Raw genomic sequence first — 21,968 nt, forward strand, 5'->3', positions numbered from 1 at the left:
GAAACGTGGGGCCTTCGCTTAGATCACGCTCTTCATAGTTTTGATAATGTGTTGTGAAGAAGTGGCTTCAAATACCTCTCATAGGCTGGGTTCATCTGTTCAGAAAGAGAATGTGGAAGGGAATTAATGGCAGTTAAGAAGATTGAAAAGGCTATTGTTTTTTTCTGAAGAATGATATCTGAATTATAGAAAGCTAGACTGTTTAAAAATACCCCAAACAGCCAGCTACTTAGCTGTGCAAGATTTCTTTCTTTGTAGTATGTGCTGTCCTTTATAACCAGCATGCAGTACCCATCCCAAATGGAACAGCATACTATTTAACTTCAAAAAAATATGCTTGAACTCAAATGCTTGCTTGAGGCAAATTTTGTGTTCAGCTGTAGAATTTCAAAGGGCTGCTGATTACCACAGTAAAAATCTCACTTAAGGCAAAATGAGTTTTCAAACAGAGCAGTAGCTGTTTGCATCATGCAGAATTTTAAATTGCTCCAGAATATGGATGGATTAAGAAGTGAAAGTAAACCGATGGAGACTGTGAAGGATGAAATGGTCTTGTTTAGCATTTATACTTTTCTGGGTTAAACATATAAAAAAATAAGTAAGTCCTGCACTAGTAAAAGTACCAGTGAATGGAAAATACCCTGCAATTAGTGGCTCTTGTAGCCATCAAGTGTTGTTCCTTAATATGTGAACTATGTAAACAGACTTATAGCTTAGTTTGTACCATGTTATCTCAGTGATAAAAGTTTAAACAACAAAACCCCATTGGTGACACATGACAGTCCAGCTCCTAGGTACAAGCTCTCTGGTGGCTGTAATTGATCATTAAGTTAAATGTCTGAGCTAAGACTACAAAGGGGCATAACTGGAGTATCACAGGTCATTGTTCAGAGTGAGATACTAAGAGTTAAAGGCTTTTATTCCACTTCCTTTTATCTGTACTTGATTAAAAGCAATATGCTCTGGCTAATGCAGGAGGTCCCTGGCTGTAGCCCCCCACCCATACCTGTGTGTTGGTGGGTGACTTCTGGGCCCACTCATAGAGCCGTTGGTAAACCTGCCCGTCGTAACTGCCAAGTGCAGAATTCAGGCTCTTGTCTGAGAAGTCAAAAGCATCCACCAGTGGAACAGCATCCTTCCTAAGGAGGTGAATGACATTCAGGTGAGTGGAGCTTTGTATGGGAGGAAAAATAAGTCAAAGGTAAGCTTGAAAGTCATTTGTCTGGGTTCCTCAGCCTAAAAAGCTTGTGCCAGTTTTTCCCTTTGCCTCTGCACTGTGGGGAAAATCCTGCTTGTTTTCATTCCTCAGAGGCGTGTTCTACTAATGCCTGGGGTTGTCTGTACTGTTGGATGGGTATTTGCAGGGGCTTGTAATCACCTGGGGTCCGTCCCTAATTCCCTAATTTAGGACTCAATCTGATGTCAGATGTTTTCTCAGCAGACTGTCAGTTTTTGCTTTTGTTTTTTTGGTGTGTTTGGATTTTTTTGTTTATGCTGTATGTGCTTCTCTTACAAAATGGAGTAAGATCATTACTAGATCCATGTGAAGTGTTTTGCTGATCTTTGCCTGCTTTTTAAGTATTCGTGTTAGCTCACTGTGAGGTGTCAAGGTCTTCTACTTGCTTTGTGTCTGTAAGAACACAGCAGCCCTGACCTGCAGCAAGGGCCCATCCAGCCCCTGGGCCAATCTGACAGCAGTCAGCAGCAGATAGAGCATCAGGACAAGTATGTAATAACCACATCTCCTAAGCAGGAGGTTTATTTTTCCTCCTCCTCCTGTCATCCTGTGTGTAGGAATTTGTGCTGGCTGTACCCCCCACCTGAGGTACAGGGATGCAAAGTGGTTTGCTCAAATGTTGGCATTTGCATCTAGCAGTTCCTTCAGGGGATGGGCTGTTTGGGAAAGGCTGGGTTTTTGCTACAGACAGGGAAGTGTTTGTATCCTTTTTACTAATTGTGAATAACTGACTCTAATTACCCAGGTAAATAGCTACTCCATCCTGTTAACCAGGCATAGACTAACAGAGAAGTTGCAATGGATTCCAGATGGCAATGTTTTAGGCTTTCAAAAACATTGTTAAGCTTATTGCTTAACTTGAAATCTGCAATCAGTTCTGAAATGCTTGCTTTTTTGGCTCACTCCAGTTCAGCTCTCAGTTATGGGGTGTTCTTGTTTCTCTCCAGGTGGCTTAAGTAGAATTTTACATGAAGCAGCAACTCACTTATCTCCACTGTAAGTTACACTGATCTTAACAAACAGCAACGAGCAGTGAAAGATAAACCCTTGGTCAAAACGCCTTTGTGAGGGTTGTGAAACCTTAGCATGCCTCAGAATTCATCTAGTTAGTGATAACTGGTGTCGAGCAGATGCATCTGAACTAGCTGTGGGCAGGATTGTTTGGGTACCAGTTGCAACTCAGCCATGGCAACAGAGTAGGCTGTGCTCGCTGTGGCTGAGCAGACTTCACAGTGTATGGTGGGTTGCTGTGGCTGCCTCCTGCCAGTGCTGCTCTGATTGTCTGTTTTCCTCCTTTTGCTCTACTGCAAATGGCAGAAAGTGTTCAGGAATACTTGATAAGTATAATTTAAGATTTCATATTAGGGAATTTTGTTTAGAGATTGCAGAGGAGCTGAACACTTCGGTCTGTTTTGCTGTGAAAGGAGCTCTGTGTAGATGTTTCAATGAATTTCTAGGGCTGCCGGGCAATGAAAATAAAAACTGACTGAGGTGAATTGACTTTGGAGATGTTGCCATGGTACAGCAGCTCCACTTCTTATCTGTCTCAGGGACAAATGGAATAGCTGTGTATCTCCTCGTGCTAGAGCAGCTCACCGGATGACAGGCAGGAGGTCCAGGTACGATGCTGTGACCATGTCCATTTGAGCTCCAGACAGGTATCCATCATGCAAGAAGATTCCTGCATTTGAGAAGATCCCGTGTAATGCAAAGAGGTCACAAAGATGTTTCATAATCTTCTGGATGCCAGCCTTGGTCTCGAGTCTCTCCACAGTCTCTACAAAGTTTTTCACTGTGATATAGTGGCAGTGAGCCTGAAAAACAAATGCAATCAACAGTGAATGCACCTCAAAACACTTAGTACACCAAGTGACTCAAATGTTCTTGCAGAGAATATAAAACCTTTTCATCTCTGTGGCACCTTTCCAGTCTGTATTTTGTTTGCTGGTTGATCAGGCTTTTGCATTCATGTCTCACAGTGACAGTAGATGAGAGGATTGGGAGTGTAATGATTGGGGGTATAAGCAAGGACTGTGGGGTTTGTGAACTCTAGAAAACCGCTTCAGAAATCATAGTGGTACTTATTTTAAATATTTCTGAGGAATACCCCGTGATGGAAACATGCTGGAGTGTCACTGTGTTGACCCCTAGCAAGTGAATCTTTGTTATATACTAACAGGAGAAAAAGCTTTTATTGAAGACCTGGGGCTCTTGGTACATTGGGCTCAGTGTCTGTGGGGCTTCAGCTCTGAAAACAGAAGAACATATAAGAACAAACCTACCTCTTGCTTTTGTGGTTTTAAGTAAACTGATAGTTTCTGGGTTAGGCACCAGTTGAGTGTCTAATAATCAAGTTGCAGAAGTAATAGCTGAGGTCTGGAGCAACAGAGGGAAGCTGAGCCCACCTGTCTGTGGGGGTGGCCCTGGCTGTGCTGACATTACTGTGGGTGGCTGAGGATGTTGGTATCTGATGAGTTCACTCTCATGGTGTGGTTCTCCTCCCAGCTGTGGGTGGAAGCAGAGCACACCTGCACTGCAGCTCTTCCTGCCAGCATGGTCAAGCAGTGTGGAGGACAGAGAGGACTGCAGGACCTGCCTGAGAAGCTGGGTGTCTGCTCCAGCAATTCACTTGTGCAGAGTCTGCAGCAAAGCTGTACCCAGTGTCTGAGCCTCTCATCTGAGAGCTGGCAGGTGTCAGCTCACATCACAGAGCTGCTGTGCCAGTCGTGTGGGTGACTCTCCTGGGAAGGTGTGGAATGAGAAGTAAACACAGAAGTGCCCCAAGAAGCTAGCAGGCTATCAAACTTTTATAGGGAAAATCCAAGGTTTTGTGGCAACTTTTCCTCTCCTTGAAGTATCTAAGAAACTTTAGAGGCCTGGATGCCATTTTCTGAAGACTCTAGCAGCACAATCACGCTGACAATACCACAGCCAGCCCTCTGCTTATGTTAGGCTCTTCAGAAACAATTGATTTCTAACTATTCCTGTGTCTAGGTTGTCCTCCTTGCTTCGTAAAGATTCCTGCTCCTCCTCTGACACATGGTCTTCCCTGCTCTCCAGAGATCTTGGCCACCTACTGGAGTGGGTGCAGGAGGGAGCTGCTTGTTCAGGTTTGTGTGCAGCGAGTGCTGGTCAGAGTCTTCTCTAGAGGTAAGCTCAAATAAGAACATTTTGCCTCAGTTTCATTCCTCTAAAAATAGATTTACATTTAAACAACTACTGGGAAGGTAATTTTTAAGTCACTTTGTTTATAGGAGGACTCCTTTATTTTTGAGGCAATTGCCCAGTTTTCCTGCTCTTTTTCAAGCTTGCTGCATTGAATACTTGCTGCTTCCACTGAGTCTGTGCAGTTGAAAATGGGGGATGATGCACAGCAGACAGGTGACACAAGAAATGCTGCTGCTGAGATCAAGTCTTTGCTCCCTTACCAGTAACTTCATGTTGTGAAGGATTATAGCTGCTCACTGGGATGAGCAGACCAAGGCTTTAGATGGTTTTGAAAGGATCTCAACTGTTGCTGAGAAAGCATTTGACTCATCAAAGATTACATCTAATTGATAAGGGGACTGTTTCCTACTGTGAGATCACCAAGCAAGTGTCCCCACAGCTAGGGATGTATAAGGTTCCTTTTTCCCTGTTAGGTGCTTCTTGCTAAGTCCATTTCAATCTGGGCTCGCTCTGGCTGAATGGTAGGTTACAGCAGGATGTTTTTCATTAAAAATTGAATGAAATGAAAATAAGCCATGGATCCATTTCAAGATCTTTCTTTCCTCAATTTAAGAAGGAAGGAAGAGTTTCACCATAACTGTAGAGGATTTGCACTTAGTTACATTGTAAGAAAATTAAATACTGTTTGTTTTGGTTGTTTGGGGTTTTTTTTGAGATACTGAAGTATCAGTAGCTTTGGTTTTCATTTAAGTTTAGGGCTTTTCTCCCCTCTTACTTTCTTTTCTGCTTGATTCTGTACTAACTAACCTCTGTGTAGGGTACAACTGCTGCTGGCCTGATCCTCCTTCAGCTGGACCCATGCTGGTTGCCTGTCTAATCCATGTGAACTGGGAGCTGGTTTTGAATCTCTTATTAATTTAGCTTTGATTTGATATTTTTCTTTCGGTAGTAATTAACATGGCCCTTACCACTGCTTTTCCTTGCTTTCCCTGCAGTTGTCCTTCCTGTGAGGACAGTAGCAGTAAGCAATACCAGACATGTTTCACCCTTGCTGTGTGACTCCACCAGCTTGCAGTAGGTGGCTTTGGGGAGGCTTTCCTTTGGGAGCCAGAAATGCTGGTTTCTTTTAAAAAGATAAGCATTAGCTGGAGATGGTGAGTTCTTGTTGCAGGATATGGGAGGTCTGGTTCTGATTACTAGTGGCAGCATCATTGTGAAGGTAGTTTTTTTCCCCCCCTCCCTTTCATTTTCTTCTCTTTAGTCTTTTTCTACCTGGCCTGTTCAGACAGCAAATTCTTCGGATCTGGAATTACTTCTTCCTCTGATTTTTTCACTGTGCAGACTGCAGTGGTGCCCTGGTCTTTGTGGTGTCCCTTAGATGCTAACAGAAAACAATAAGCACTGAGAAGTCAAGCTACACATGCTGTTTCTGTTGCATATTGTATCATGAAGACAAATGCCAAATAAGCAGATAAAGTTTGCTAACCTTTGCAGCCTGTGCCAGCTGCACAGTGCACTGGTTCCATGCATCATGCTTTTTGACTCCAGACTGAATCAAGTCCTGTAGTTTAGCTGCTGTGCTTCTTATGAGTCTGGAAAATTAAAAAAGCATATTGTGTATGAGTACAGCAGCCCACATGCGTTCATTTCATACTCAGACTTGTGTGGATCATATGGCAAAGTGGCATTTCTGACATTTGAAGTTATCTGTACACTGTATGAGTGAACTTAGGTTATGCAAAATTTAAGTACAAACTGGGAGAAGCACCCAGACCACTCCTGTACTGAAGGATTTCTGCCCTCTCAGCTTCCAGAGTAGTTTACTGGGGTCTGCTGGGTTTTTCTTGGGTTGTGTGCATTGTAAGGAGAGTTTGCAAAACAAAAAGCTGTGATAATGTTGGACTGATGTTACATTTTGTTCCTGCTTTTCTACAAATCCTTCTCCCATTGACACAGAAGCTTTTGGAAGAGCAGCTCTGGTTTTGCTCTGATGTGAATGACAGTAGGGCTGTCTATCTGTTTACCTGGTTTTCAGAGATGATGTCTATGTGGTCCACAACCATGCACATAATACTAATGAGACTGTTCATGATACCATTTTAATTTGGGTTGAGTAGTTGAATGTGTAGTTACTTGAAAGGCTTCAGGTGGAATGATAGGCTCTGTTTGCTGTGCTGCTAATTGAAGACAAACATCAGTTCCACAGATGTGTAAAATTTTGTTTTCTGTAAAGAATTGCACAGGGTCCAGTTGCTTAAAGGCTTTACTGGATGGCAACACAGTGATGGGGTCTGGGATTTACTTGTATTGTGCCAGCAGCTCAGTATGGGATCAACTCTGGAACATTTAGGTACCATGGGGTCTCAACACTTCTGGTGTTCTGAATGTGGAAGGTTCATATTGAACACTTTCCATGGCTGTTAATCCTGTGTGGGTCTTCCTTACCTCTTTCAGGAACAGATGGTGTCAATTATTGTGTAACTTGTTATTTTACCTCTCTTTAAAGCAAGGAAGAAGCTGAGCTCCTACCACGTTTCTGATGTCGAAGAGAAACCCCGTCTCCCCTCACGGTACTGACCTGACTGCCGTGTGCTCGTAGGCCTCAGTGTAAATATCTGGGCTGAGAAAATCCAACTTGTTCTTGGCTGGACACTTCCTGGGTTTCACTGCAGCCAGGTAAGTGACAGATGGTGGAACAGGCTGGCCAGAGCTGGCTGCCATGAAGCTCTTAATCAGGAACCTGGGAAGAGGGCAACAGTCAGAGCACGGCACGGCTGTGATCCCCATGCAGCAAATGCTGATGCAAAATGGAAAGTGGGCTCAGGCAGCAAAGGTGCCACCACTGGGATTTGAACAAGAAATGGCCTTTTGTTTTGCATGTTGCTCACTGTACCCTGCTCTGTGATGGGTCTTAGGAGTCACCTGTCTACTGTATTTAAACACTACAGCAATCTGTAGTGATGCATTTTTAGGAAGAAACTTGCTGTGGCTGTTAGTCTCAGCAGTGTGGTGATTAGACACATTATCAACTTTGCAGCCTGAGTCTTCTTAATGCTCTGGGAGTCTTAATGGTGCTTTGGTCTTACCCTCCCCAGCACACAGTCACACTACACTACAAACATCAGACCTTTTCTTGGAGCTAAACATGTGTCCAAGGAGCATTCCCCACTCCTTTTATTTTCTTGGCACCTCTATTATGACCTAGATTGACCTGTTCTGGAAGTAGAAGGTTACAGCTTTTCTGTTGACCTTGCTGTTGACCTTGCAAAAAGAGGCAGTAATGGGTGCAGAAATAGCTGCATGCAAGCACAGAGCTACATGGTAGCACCTCTATCCCTGGGAAGTGCACTGGTTTTCTCCTTCTAGTAAAAACACACATTATTAAAAGTCCAAGCAGCTGTGGTTTCTTCCTCCTGTATTTCATCTTCTCTGGATAATCATCAGTCTGCATGCTTGGAGGAAAGACTTCTTGAAGCATGATTCATCTGCTTTCAGTATCCAATAACTTTGCCTTCTCTGAACCAACCTCACTTCACCAATATCCTGTTGTATTGGTTGCTTAAAAAATAAATGAGAAAGCGTGGACAGCAAATGCTTTTGCTGTGCTGCTTTACAGGGAAAAATGAGGTTATGCAGAACAGCACCTGCATACATCCCAAACCCCAAAACAGAAGAGAGAATCCAATTCCCACACAGCTCCATGCCTGTTAGAGAGAAGTCATGAATAGTTTGTCCTGAGCTGTATTTTCAGAAGGTGCTGTGAGAAAGGAGTAGCTGGTTTTACTGGTTTTGGAGAAGTAGTAGTAGAGGTTGAATAAATGAACAAGCAGGCTCTGAGATGAGCAGATTTGAATTGTTACCTGGCAGTTTGCAGGAGCAAAATGGTGTTTTCCCCTTCATAAATACAAGAGGCAAGTATTTTAGTATACAGGGAAGGGAGCCCACTCAGCAAGGAGTAACCATGTCCCCCACATGCCCGGAGACAGATCTCCACTCCTGAAGTGCAGTGCTGAGTAATCAGGGCTTTGAAGCCTGAAGATGATGCATGGAGCTGTTAAGAAAAAGGCAAGAGTGTTAACGGTAAAATGTTCTAAAGCAATCCTCAGAGTAAGAGAGTAAGTTCCCTTCTTTCATTTTGTGCAATTTCTGGGAATGAAGTCTCTATCAAATCCTCCTTTTCATGCTGGTGTAGCACCTAGCTCCCTGAGCCTGGCCTTTGGTTTCTGCTCAGGATGCTGGGCATGCTGTGGGCAGTTCATGCATTTTTGGTTTTCTCTGAACTTGCAGTGGCTTTGGCCACCCTTGTTCTGAGTGTGTTTTCACTGCAGGCTTCTAGTTGTGAAATCTTATGTTCTACCCAAAACCTCACATTTTTGGTTTTGGCTCAGAAGTGAGTATTGGTGTGTGCATTTGTAGATGAAATTGTGAAATAGCACTTTGTGCTACCAAGCTACTTGGAACAAGGTTTTTATCAAGCACGTGTGCTTTTCAAGGACTTTCCACTCGGCAATATTTCCCAAAATGAAAGATTTCGGGCAGTAAAGCAAATGCTGTTGCTAACTGGTTGTGGACCTAGGATATGCCATTTGCTCTTATAGTGCTTCCTCTTTTTCCATTTACCTAGAGGTAAGAGGCATGCTTGTCCAGTTTGCTAAAATACTTTGCTATTTGGAGATGAGAAGTGCTGTTGCAGGTAACAGTGCTGCAGCTCACCTCGGGCAGCATGTCAAAGTTCTTCCTCTGGATCTCCCTGTAAGCCCTGTTGAACAGCTCCTGCAGGTAGTGGTCGATGAAATGAAAGGCATAGGCTGTTGCCAGCTGGGGCAGCAGCTTCTCTTGCTGAGTCTGGTAGTCAAGGATTTTTGCTTCTTCTTCCCTGTAGGAAGACAGCTGATGAAGTAGGGGAAGTGTGGACACAAGCTACTGTTCATTACCTATGATAAAATGAAACCCAGCATTTTTCATTACCAAGAAGCAGTGTGAAAAGGACTAAGCTGATGCTGTGGCAGTAAATCTGCCCAGCTTGCTAAGCTGCTACAGAAACAAGCCTGACTGGGGAAAAAAGTTATTGCTCTACTGTGTTGGTGGACCAGCCAAGAGAGTGGAAAAGGCCCCATGTGATGGGCTGGTGTGGAGGAGAATGGGAACTGCAGGAGAAGACAAGGAAGATGCCTTCAGGGGCACCCAAGTTGTTGGTGTTAGTTGAAAGGTGGTGGCACTGCATCCTGAAAAGGTTTTGCTTTGCAGACTGGATCTTTGTGGCCCTGAGTGGGTTTCTTTGAAAATATTTGAGGCTAAATTATTTTAAGCTTTCTGAGCTGGTTTTAGATGTTCTTTACCACTTTTGCTGTGGTTCATACACTTAGAACTTCAAACAATGGCATTGGTTGTTACAGCAGTTCAACATGCTGTGCTTTTGTGTTTGGTTTGTGTTTGAACCAAATCACGTTCTCATTAAGATCTTGCTTTTGCAAGGATGTTTAAGTGGAAATTTTTGAAATCCATTAAGATTATTTTAAAATTACAGAGATTCTACCAGACTGATAAAATTCAATGTTGTCAAGTGCAGATGTTGGAACTGTGGATGTGGGAAGGTATTTTAATGTGTCCACTAGTAGGATGCGATGGAATAAGAATTCAGCAATTTGACTGCTTGATCTGGATTCTGCTGAGTTATGTGATTACATGGGAAGGCCAGTTGTAAGAAAAATAAGTTGCTTGTGTGAACCACTGAGCTATTCAAACTATGAAACTTATCTCAGCAAGAACTATAAACATTCCCTTGTACTTTGACTGAAGCTCGTTAATGTAAATAATGGCGGAGCACGTTTTTCATGCCCTATCTGGGCAGGGAAAGAAGCCAGTGATGTGCTGAAAGATAAGATGGAAAGCAGAAATCCAGAGTGGTGTGGGGGGAGGTGGTGGAGGGTTCCCTTCCCACTGCTGTGGCCCCATGTGGCATTATTACCCAGGCTGGAGCTTGGACTGGCGGCGAACCACGGAGTAGCGGATGGCGATGGTACAGGCCTTCATCAGGGGGGTGATCACCTCGTCTGAAATGAGGGAGATGCGCACGGTCGTCATGGTGAAGTAATTGATCTGCTGGGACCCCAGCCTTCGGTAGGTGCCATCTGGTTGGACCTAGAGAGGGGACATTAGGTGTCACCTTCTTCCATACCAGGACGGTTGCGTGATCTCCACACATGGAATAAAATAGGTTTTGAAATACTTGACTGAAGGCAGAGCTGAGTATGTTTATGTATGATGGATGAAATGTGTCCATTTGAGGAGACAAACTTGCTATTTCTGGCTCAGACATGTTCTGTTTGCACCCACCTCTGAACATGGGATTCCTAACACTGAGTTTCATTTAGGATTCAGGTAATTTCTGCCCTTGATAAAACTGCAGAGACTTGCGGGCACCTCAAAGGAAGATTTTTGTCCTAAATTTAGGCAGGCCCCTGTTGTCTCTCTGGCTGTGGAATGAGAGTCTGGTAGGTGAGTCTGATGTGAGGCTGTACTCACCTCACAAAACTTGCTCAGCATGTTCTCCCTGGGGACACGCACGTTCTGCAGCATGAGGTAGCCATTGTCAGCGTGCTCAAAACTCATTTTGGGACCAATGTCTCCTGCAGTTACGCCTGCATCGGGAGAAAACACAGCCTGCTTACTCCCACTTGAACTTTTTTCCTCCCCATTTTGTGTCAGGCTTGGAATCTCAAAGGAAAGGTGCATTCAGCTCAGCTTCTTCCCCAGCATGGGCAACCTTGCCTGAGGAATGAAACAAGCATTGACATGCCTTGTGGTAGTTTGTTTCTGTGATCCAGCTGCTACCCATGTTGGTTGGGGTCAGAGCTGAGATGTTAATGCAGAGGTGGTCAGAACAGCCCAGGCTTCTGGTTAAGAAGAAGGCTTGGTCTGGTTATGCCTGAGGATACATTCAATCTTCCTTTAGATTAAATGGTTGAGCTTAGTGATAACTATGCCTTAAGTGTCTATGTTAGTTTGGCTTTAGCAATTATAACGCTCTCCCTGGGTCAAATGTTTTAGAAAACATTTAAGGGCAAATTAGGCAGAGCACCTGCAGGAGTGCTGCAATGTCTGTGGTCATTTACCTGGGCAGAGGGAATGGTCCTGAAGGCTGCGTATCTGCACGATGAAGGGATGCACACCATAGCACTTCCCATGGATGTACAGCTGAGCAAAGGCCACTGTGTGGGTTGCTGACCTTCCCACTGCAAGAAGAAAACCAGCCTCACTCCCTTGAGACAAGGTAGAGCACAAACACTTCCACAGTTAACAGCAGTCAGTGGTAATTGAGTGTTGGGTCTTGCTAGATGTGATCCACAGAAGCTGTAAGCTGGACATTGCCTAAGTCTGAGCTGTGAGCCTGCTCTTGGCTCTCAGAAGAGCATCATCCCTCTGCTGCTGCTTGTGAGGCTTGGATGAACAGTTTGTATCAGCAGATATGAAAAAATAAGTAGTTAACGTTCACACAGTGCTGAGAGAGTAGGAAGTGCTGTGGCTGTTGGAGTAAGTCCAGGTATTTTCTGTGAAATACCTTCCTGAAGGGAGCCATGAATTTCACACTTGAATCCTTTATGCTGATCTTTTATGCTGATGGCCTCCCTGCAGTTTTTGGTTGTCTGAGTATTATTTACAAAGATAGAAGACTGATTCCTGCAGAGGCAGGAGTTTCCCTGAGTGAAGTTCTCCAGCCCTTCCACTCAAAGGCTTTTTGATAGATGATGGTGGCTCTCTTCTGGCCTTTGAACTTGTACAAAACCTTCTGGTCTCTTACTTGCTTCTTGATATGTGCATCTCTTACTGGAGTCCTATGCTAAAACCCGGGCCCTCCAACATGGAGTTTGAGCAGGGCAGACTGAGTAATTGAGGGAGGCAAATGAAGAAAACCAAATTATTTTCTGTGGTACTTACTGTCTCCAGGCCACCACTTCATGGCAGAGATCTTTGGTGTGTTCAGTATAAACTCCTGTGTACTGCTGTCGAAGACTGCTGTTGTTTCCAAACCCTGAAGATAAGTTCCTTTAAAAAAAACAACAACAAACAAGTTATGTATATATCCTGGTGTATCACAAGGATGGAGAGAGTGGAGGATCCTAGAGGCTGCTGGTGTGGGTATTACCAGGGTTTTGCAATTTACCATCCTGATGAGAACAGTAGGAGGATGCTTCCAGTGACCCTGCACCATTTCCTGCAAAGACCTCTCAGGCCATGTGGTACTCAGGTAAGCTGCCTGGTTCATGGTGACAACTGTCAACCACTGGTGACTGTCTGCTTTCTAATTGTGAGCTTTCACCTTCACTCTTGCTATTTTTTTCCACATTGGCAAAACCAAAGCATCTCCAGCTTGCAGAGGAACACTGAGGATAGCAACCTCTAACATGCAGGTGGCATCTTCCTGCCCTGCTGAAGCATGGACAGCTTGAACTCCAATTCCTCTGAGTACCTGGGCCAGAGCCTCTTGTCCTACAGAAGCACTGTGCTTTCTTTGCAGCCTTACCATGCCCCAGCTCGGTCTGGGCGTAGCTTCCGATCAGCCGGTACTGGCTGGCGAGAGGAATCCACTTGGTGACCTGCTTCTCAGAGCCCAGCACTGAAATACTTCTCATGAAGATGCTGTGAAGGAGAAATGCGACGTCTCCTGACAGGGCCCTGTGGGAAGGCACAAGGGGTATTTTTACACCAGTGAAGTTCCAGGGATGTGATGAATGAGGTGGTGACGCTGTGGTGGTCACCAGACAGCACCACCTGCTGCCTTCTGATTTCTGCACTGTTATAACCTTACCCAGTGTCCAACATCTAAATGATGCTGCAGGAAAAGTACTCTTCTAAGCTGCTTTTGTTCCTTCTTTTGTGACATAGTTTGCTTAAGTGTTGCTAGCTCATTATTTTAGTTTTTCTTGGAGGAACTATCTGTTCTGAACAGCAGATGCTGAGCTCCTAAAAACGCAGCCCAGCTCTGGAGCTCCTGTGGCTCTGAGAGCTTCTGAGCCCTTCGTGTCTTTATTTTTCTTCATGGGATTTTTTCCTGTTTAAGTCACATTTTAAGGCTGAGCTAAAAAAAATCCCCAAACAACCCCATCATCCTACTCTAAACCCCCAAGCCCACATGTGGAGAACAGCCCATCTTCTCCCCCCACATAAGACTAAATAAATTAATTGTGGGGTACATTAGACCAAATTACTTATGCAGGTACCTGAGACCTGGATTTCCTGATCATTCCCATTCCTGTTCTAGGGAAATGCCTCACTATGTTTGGTTTGTTGCTGTACTGTTTGCTGGCAGTGAAAGCAAACTGGGATTCATGGGCTCGGCCTGACTGGAGGTGGTTGGGTTTTTTTATGGAAAAATTCAAATACATCCTTATAACACCTGGTTTATAGTCTGGTCAGGTCCTTTGCCATTGCCAGCTGACGGGGCTGTACTCATCCTTAAAAGCACACAGCTTCTGGAATAATATGGGAACTTGGTACAGGAATTTCCATGGTGAGAATAAAAAACTCATTTGTTTTGAGCTTTTTGTGTGCGTGTGAGGAATCCCAAGAAAATATGGAGAGTATAGTCCCTCTTCCTGGGATTCCTCAGAGTGTGGTTGAATCACCTCTCAGATATATGTGCTGTCATACCTGGAAATGTGTCTGCTCTGCTCAGTAGCTTGTGTGGCTGGTTGCTTAACTGCAGTGCTCTAGTAAGCATCTCATTCTTGATAAATACCTTTTATTGTCATCAAAGGTCTGCCACCTTTATTGTACAGTGGTCCTCAGAAAGGATCAGTTAGGCTGAAAAAGTGTGTGTGTACATGGAGAGAATATGAACAAATAAGTTAATGGGAAATTGCTTTGATTAACAGAAGACTTAATGAGGCCTTGGCAGCCCATCCAGAAATAGCATTGCTTTAATTGTCATTTTGAAAAGCTGGATCTTCAATGTGTGACTTTGTCAGTTAAGAGCTTGGTGCTCACCTGGTGTTTCATCAGACAAGAGCTGTCCTGTGAGGCACCTGTGATCCTAATCTAGCAAAATGTGGTAGCACAGGGCTGGCCCTTGGCATCAGGGGGCCAGATAAAAGGTTTGGGTTTTGTCAGATTTTAAAAATGTGCTGTTTTGTTTTTTTTTCTTCTGAGGGAGTAGTGGAGAGCTGCTTTTTGTTGGGAATATAATGATCAGGTCTAAGAGCCTTTAATGGGAGATTTTACCATTTATCAGTCCTGCTTATTGTAGGTGGTGATGAGCTTAGTGGAAAAGAACTATAATCTTTCATATGCTGAAATATTGGAAAGTGACTTTGAGGGTCAGAGGTGATTTGTGAGGTGCAGGCTTTTTTAATGATGCCTCTGAACTTGCACCTTCTCATGGGGTATGTAACACCCCCCCCCAAATTAAGTGTGCACTGTGCAACAGCTAACTGTTACTTTTAGCAAAGGAGGAAAGAAGGAGGGGCAAGCAATTAAAATATGGAGCTCAACCCCATGCAGAGTGTTAAGGAAAGGATTATGAAAAGGATTTTATTCCATTTACCTAGAAACTGTTTTGTTGGTTTTTTTAAATACAATATGGTGTTTCTAGATGTAGAAAATGTCATTTTTAATTTATCTGAAAGCCATATCATAACTGAAACAGTACCACTTCCAATTCTGCTTATATATTTAAAAATGTGTGAAGGGTAGTATAAAAGCTATAGCACAGGTAAGCAGCTTACTGAAGTGGAAATATCATGTTGAGAATATAAACTGCTGTGATCTATCATGTTGCAGCTCTGTGCTGCTCTTTGAGAAGTCCCCTGCTGTGGATCATCATTTTTCCTTTTTGCTAGCATGCTGCTAAAGTAACAGCCTGCAGCACATTTGTACCAAAACGTTACCTGTCAACTCTTGGCCTCTCCCAGTCTTTGCTAAAGTGGATTCTTGTTGGCATACAAAACATTTAGCAAAAAATTATTTGTACATTTAAAAAAGAAAAAAAATCACCTGTAAATGTACTTATATTCGGGTCCATCCTCAGTCCATCCCATCTCACGCATCTTTTTCTGGAGGTGAACACCTTTTCTGACTGCTGCTTCATACCTCTCATTCTGGCTCTGGAAATACTGATTTTCTCTGCTAAATTCAGGGTCACATTCGATGGCTTCAGCTGCAAAGGAACACAGAAGAGCTGGTTCTCCTGGACTGTAGACAGCTACTCGAGCCCTGCTCGGGAGGAGTGGGCAGGGCTGGGGGCATGGATACAGAAGCTGTGACTTCCTAGGGTGACTGCAGGCAGGCTGTGTTTTGCTAGTGCTGGCTCTGGTGGCTGTTGTGCCTCACACTGGGCAGTGTTAGGTCTGGGGGAGGAGGAACTGGGTGGGTCTGAGAGAGGTGTCTGGTGAGTGGGAATAGTGGCCCTGCAGGGTATTGGATGTGACTGTGTGTGTCAGGTGGGAAATGCCATGGATCACTCTGCCTCTTTAGGGCTGTTCCAGTGCTGTGATAGCTGTAAGAGATGTGGTTAGCTGGGTTTTGTCTGGAGGGAGGCCAATGGCTGGAGCTGCCAGGTGCCCTGCTCAGCACCTGCCTTCTGCCATGAGACTTCACCAGCCTCTCACAGTGCTGCAAAGTGCCTGCTGGGTTTGCTCTTTCTGTGACAGCCTGAACATTTCTGCTGCTTCCTTTTTGCCTGGAAACCTTTGGGTCCATTCACAATTAAGGTTTTACTGATCCTCAGTTGCACTATGAAGTGTGCAGTCCTGGTGGCCTGTCCAGTTTTAATTTGGTAAGGGTATTGTGGGGGGGTAGTTACAGAGACAAAGGAGCTTTTTTTTTCCTCTGATCTTTCTGAACACACAGGCATTTTTTTTGGCACACCCACCATGAGTAGAAGCAGCTCAGCCTAGCCAAGGCAAGCCAACCCAACCCATGCAAGGAGCTCCCCACCTGGACAAGCCCAAGGTGCTGAGGAGGTTCATCCAGCAGCACCAGCCCCCATGGTGTCCATCACTGCCCAGCAGCACCAGCCCTCCACATCCTCTTCATTCAGAGGTACTCAACTGTGTGACCAGTCTAACCAGTCTTGCCAGAGATACTGGAGGTGGGAGCAGTGAGGAACAGCTGCAGAGGAGTCGTGCTGTTTTACAGCAGCAGGGGCCTCTAAGCTTCTTGCTCCCACTTTTATAGGAGATGAGCGATAAGTGCAAAACCCACCGTGCTGCAAAGGAGGAGCAGAAGCAGCAGGGCTGTGGGCATATACCAGCCAGGGACCTCGTAAGGCTCACTCACCCACCGCCCTCCGCATCCGAGTTTGCTCCACACCGCCGTCCAGCAGGGCCGTGAGCTTCTCCACGCTGAAGGAGGCTGTTTGCCTCTCACCAGCGATGTCGGGATTCACGCTGCTGAGGACAGAGCCCTGCCAGTGTTTTCCAGTCTCCAGCAGAGCCATCCTGGAGGCTGAGCTGCTCTGGGGTGGGATAGGTCTCGTTAGGTGCTAGCAATCCTTCTGTGGGTGGTTGGATTGAAGGTGTTGGGTGCAGCAAGGTGTGGTTTCAGTAGGCTGGTCAAGATATTTCTGCATGGGGAATCTGGGGCATGGCCCCCTGTGCTGCAGGCACAGTTACTGCAGGGCACTGTGCTCAGGAAAGCAGGTACCGGAGTGTACTTTGTACACAAATAGTGACATCTCCATGTTAGTTTAGAAAAACAACAAAGGTTGCATAAACATGTAGGTACACTGTTTTGTCCTCGATGCAATAATGCGGACAGTGAAAATTTAGGGCAGTTCTCAAAGCTCAAAATGATTTATGATTATTTTTTTTTATTGTTTAAAAAAACATCTTTTTCCTTCACCACTCTGCCCCAAATACTTTATGAGAAGTTACTGCTGGAATCCCACAACTATGTGTTGAAGTTTAAGGGAGTTTCTGGCCCCAGCCTGTTCCCCCACTGACCCGTGCCCTGACGCTCCCTGACCTGTGCCGGCAGGAACTGTCTGTGCTGCCTCTGTCCTGCTCCCCTGGGGCTCAGCTTTACTTTAACTCCTAACCTTGTAATTCCCACGTTAGCAGGATGTGTCACAGGGTATTAATAAAAAGAGAGCGTGGTATGTGGAAAGTAAAGCCGATTTTTCCCTTAAGGAAAGCTGTCTGCTTCCCGAATGATTTTTAATACTCTAAGAAATCTGATCTCTGGAAACTCTGGCAAAGATGCTCTTTATTCTTGCTTTTCTGCTACGCAGACCTTTCGTTCAGGGTCTGTGGTTGTTTCAGGAGGACAAGAAAACCCTCAAAGCAGCGTGTTGAGTGCAGGAATTGGGAGCAACCCGGAGCTAACCTTGAGCTGCCGCAGGACTCCCGCGGCTCAGCCACCGCCTCCCGCCTCCGTGAGGAAAACCCTGCCTGTCTCTCAGCTGCGCGAGAACACGCAACCCCACGTACCTTGTCCCACGCGTGCTCGGGGGAGCCGTCTGGCTGCTGCCCACCTCCCTGGGCTGCCTGTGCCGGTGTTCCCGCTGCAGGACCTTGTCCCCGGGGAGGACGTGGGGCAGGCCCGGGCTCTGGGTGGTTCTGCGTGTGCGCGGCGGGGCCAGGCCCAGCCCTGCCAGCAGCTGCGCCTGCCGGGCCCCGCGGCTCCCCGGGAGCGCAGGCCTGGGCCCCCTGCGCTTGAAAATCACCAAAAAGGCTGTTTTTCTGATCTCGCTTCAGGCTATTTGTGTGTCAGAGGCTGCACTTCCAGCTCTGAAGTAGCACTCTGCCCTGTCCCAGTATTTTTAGTGTTTGTTTTGGGTTTTTTTCATCTCTTGAGGATAGAGGGGAGCAGCCTTTGGGCTCTCGCTGCTCCTTGAGCGTGGATTTGGCTCGCTCAGGGTTCTCCCAGCTTGGTGATGGCACTGCCCTCAGCCCTCCCCACAGTCTGGGGTGCAATATGGGGGGCTGGGATGTGCTGGGCAGGCTGGGTCAGGCCGGGGGGAGGAGGGAGGTTGCCATGGGGTGAGTGCTGCCTTCATCTCTGGTGAGCCTGACTCTGTCCCCGCTGCAGTCTGTCCTGGTGTCTGGTGGGCAGGAGCTGGCAACTCATCCCCTGGCACCGTCAGGGTTTGAGCTTGACAGGAGAGGAGCCCCGCAGGCCCCACAGCTCATCCCCGAAGCTGCGCTGCTGCCTCAGGCCTGCGCCTCTCACTGGAAACTGCTTCATCAGGGAAGGGAGGTAAAACAGGTGGGTTATGCCATGCCATAGACCTGCTGTAAGAGGTTACCTCTGCTGTTATTTTCTCCTGCTGGAGTCAGAAGTGCTGTCCCAAGTGCTGTTTGTGGTTCAGCTAGCAAGTCTGGATCTCCTGAAGATAGACTGAGGGATGTCAGGTTGGAAGAAGCCTAGGAGCCTGTTCCTGAACCTGTTTGAAACCTGATGTTCATGTAGGCTTATATTTGGGCAGGCTCAGGTGCTGCCTGGGCAGGTCGTTGCCAGTCGGAGTTCAGGAAGTCTGAGCTGGAGAGCCACTGGAGTCAGAGTGTTCTCATGTGCCTCCCATGCCTGTGGGGTGCCCAGAGAGCTCACAGCGTGTGGTGGGAACCAGGAGCACCTGGTCTTGTGTTGGAATACAATGTAATTATTATGTTGCTGATAGTTTTGCATTTTCCCCCATTTCTGCAAGCCTGGTTATCCTCAGTATCCTGTCCAACTCACGTGTTCCATGTGATGCTTTTATCAACTCAAAACTAGCCAGTTTGTGGCAATTTTAGGTTATTTTGGCAAATGATCTAAACATAGAGAAATAACTAGGATATGCAGAGGAGAGCTTCTGAGAAGGGGTGCTCAGCCAGGGCCAGCCTGTGGATGCTGCTGGCCTGGGGAAGAAAATTGGAGTTTGCCGGTTCTAAGGCAGTAGCGAGAAGTAAATTAGGCAGTAATAGATAAAGGTTCCCTGACAGGAAATTCCACTGCAGCAAACTATCTAGGAGCACTTCAGGAGTGACTGCACAGGAAAAGAGATCTCAGTGTGACCTGGATCAGTTGCAAAGCTGATACTGAAAACTGGAATTAAGAAAAATGCAGGCAGCAGAGCAGTTTGTGCATAGCTAAAAGGCAGCACATCTTTAAAGAGCAGAAAAGATTGTTTCTTACAGTCTTCAGTAGAAGAGGAACTGTCAAGGTGTGAATGATTGCCTTTGGCATTTGCATGTGAAAGGAGCTGTGTGATTAGCCTATAGGAGTGTAGGAGGAATAGCCCACTGCAACCTCACTGCTTGGGGCTGTGAAAGGTTGATGTAACATTTTAGAGCGTCCTGCCTCAGTCCCCTGGTCCCTTGTCTCGCCAAAGGCCACACTCTCCAGTGAAGATATTTCCCTTTGCGTGGTTTGTGCCAGGAAATTAAGTACATAACCCACTGTGGTAGGATGGCAAGTGAGCTGTTACTGTAAGTGATAACAAGGTGGGAATGTGGCTTGGAAACCTGTCCCAAAGAAGAGGTTTAGTCCAAGAGCCCTCATCCCTAACAATGAGCTGGCTGCCCACATCAGTGCCCTACCATGTACCTCCTGGTGTGGCAACCCCACTGGTGTCAGAGAAATGCATCTGAACACTACCTCTGCCTTGTTCTGAGCAGGAAGCTGGCATCACTGCTGTTAAGGATATCACTAATGAGACACAGAAATCCTTCATGTTTGTTTTGCTGCATTCAGTTTTAGCCCTGGCTTTCAGGGAGCTTGGTGTGTGTGAACTGTACGTCATCCTCTCTTTTTCTTATCTGTTTAATCCATGGTCTTCTGATGCTGCTAAAACACTTTAAAATATTTTAAAATAATGAACTGAGCTCACTAGTGTGAGGATTACCTTTCAGCTCAAAACTGGGTTTTAAAATTAAATCCAAGGGCAATGTGTTTCCTTGGCTTTGTGGGTCTCACCCTGCCAGGCAGGTTGGGCATCTGTGGCCAGCTGGAAATCAACCATATGGGAAGTTCCAGTGCAAAAAACCTGACTCCACAATTTCTGTGCTCTTAAAATTTCAGTAAATAGAGCTGAAGTCTGGGGATAAACAATGGGTGCAAGCATTGGGTGCAGATGATGAAGATGGCTCACTGATGAGTAAGTTGTTGTCCACTTACATCATTGGAGATTTTTCAATTCCTTGTGGAAAAGAGCAAATTATACAATCATGGTTTAGTTTATTTCTTCAGAAGTTTCCACATTAAACAGCTTTAGTTAATTAAGTAGGGTTGCATGACATATATTTATATATCAATGTATAAACACCACCACAGAATATAGACTATATACCACAGAGGCAACATACACAGTGCAAAAAATTGTCTTCATCAATACTCTGATAATCTGTGTCTTCTGGGTACAGCACGTTTATTTAGGAAGATGTTTTAGGGGCATAGAGAGGAATTAATTTAAAAGAAAAAGTGATACAAAGATACCCCAAAATCTTCCTGGTGATGCCTACACTGACGTTTTCTTGGGTGCTGCCACACCACGAAGCACAAGAGCAACAGTGAAGCTTGTACAGGCTTGGGGGCTGAGCCTGGCCAGGAGGTGGGTGCTGGGGTGAGAAGAGCAGTCGTGGAGAGCACTGTGATTTTTAAGCCAACGCTTGAGCAGTAAAAACATCATTTCCCATGTGCCACCACAGAGGACTGGAGCCTGCAGCTCTTGCCATGTGCTCTGCTGTGGGCCATGGAGCTGCTACGGTCTGTCCTGGCCCCATGGGAACTCCCGGTCCTGGCTGCTTGTGGCCAGTTTGGTGGGTCAGGCTGTGGATCAGCAGCTGAGTCCTGGCTCACAGCCTGCAATGTCTCTGGTGGGCAGCTGGGTCAGGGCTTTTTGCTGTCTCTCCACTGCTGGAAGGTTTTCTTGTGGCACTCTTATCTCAGCCTGAATTAGGACAGAATGACCTGGCTCTTCTGTTCCCGTCTGGCCAGCCACTGAAAATGACTCAAACATCCCTTAGCAACCATGGACTGTGTTGGTGTGCAGCCCTACTCTGTGCTTGGTCAACTCCACAGTAGAGGGAGACACCTTGATTTTTAATTTTTTTTTTTCTCTTTGTTTGTTTGGTTGGTTTTTTTTCCCCCCTAGATTATATTTGTCTCCTCAAGAAGACTGCAGCAAAATATTTTCAACCTTTTCGTTAATGATCTGAGCACTCAGCCGACCCAGACCTTTCTGGATGGCTCCCACCCAAAGACTTGCAGAAATGCCCCTGTCCCAACCCCGGGTGAGCTGATAACACTGATTTCACTGGTGCATATGAAGTGACAGATTGCCTTTCCTGGAGTGCATTCCCATCTGTGGAAAATTACAAATTAATTTTGTGATTTTTTTTTGAGCTCTTTGATCAAGGTTACTTAATCTGTGCCATGACCCCTCACAAAACCCCAGCACAGTAATTCTGGCTAGTTATTTGAACTGATGTTATCTATGGAGTATCATGCAGCTCTTTACAGCTATGTACATATCTTTATAGCTACGTACCAGTATCATTAGCAACACCTTTTTTTCTTGGAGAAATTTGGATTGCTTTCCCCTACAAATGATCAATGCTGATTCTTCCTCATGGTTTTAATCCTA

At 45.6% G+C, this 21,968-nt stretch overlaps 1 protein-coding gene across 1 annotated transcript; it reads right to left on the reverse strand.

Moving 5' to 3' along the window:
• Nucleotides 1-32: 32 nt before the first annotated feature.
• ACOX2 (acyl-CoA oxidase 2, branched chain) lies at nucleotides 33-16,841 on the reverse strand. Its single transcript, XM_009997005.1, has 14 exons — nucleotides 16,682-16,841; nucleotides 15,398-15,560; nucleotides 12,930-13,081; nucleotides 12,344-12,451; nucleotides 11,521-11,640; nucleotides 10,931-11,046; nucleotides 10,374-10,546; nucleotides 9,119-9,281; nucleotides 8,266-8,456; nucleotides 6,984-7,145; nucleotides 5,892-5,997; nucleotides 2,834-3,051; nucleotides 1,007-1,139; nucleotides 33-95 (listed from the first exon to the last, which is right to left on the reverse strand). Exons 1-14 carry the CDS (start codon nucleotides 16,839-16,841, stop codon nucleotides 33-35), a joined length of 2,028 nt encoding a protein of 675 aa, XP_009995307.1.
• Nucleotides 16,842-21,968: the final 5,127 nt, after the last annotated feature.

Source organism: Chaetura pelagica, unplaced genomic scaffold, assembly GCF_000747805.2.
Source record: "Chaetura pelagica isolate M959 unplaced genomic scaffold, ChaPel_1.0 scaffold364, whole genome shotgun sequence".
In the NCBI taxonomy this organism is placed as follows: domain Eukaryota; kingdom Metazoa; phylum Chordata; class Aves; order Apodiformes; family Apodidae; genus Chaetura; species Chaetura pelagica.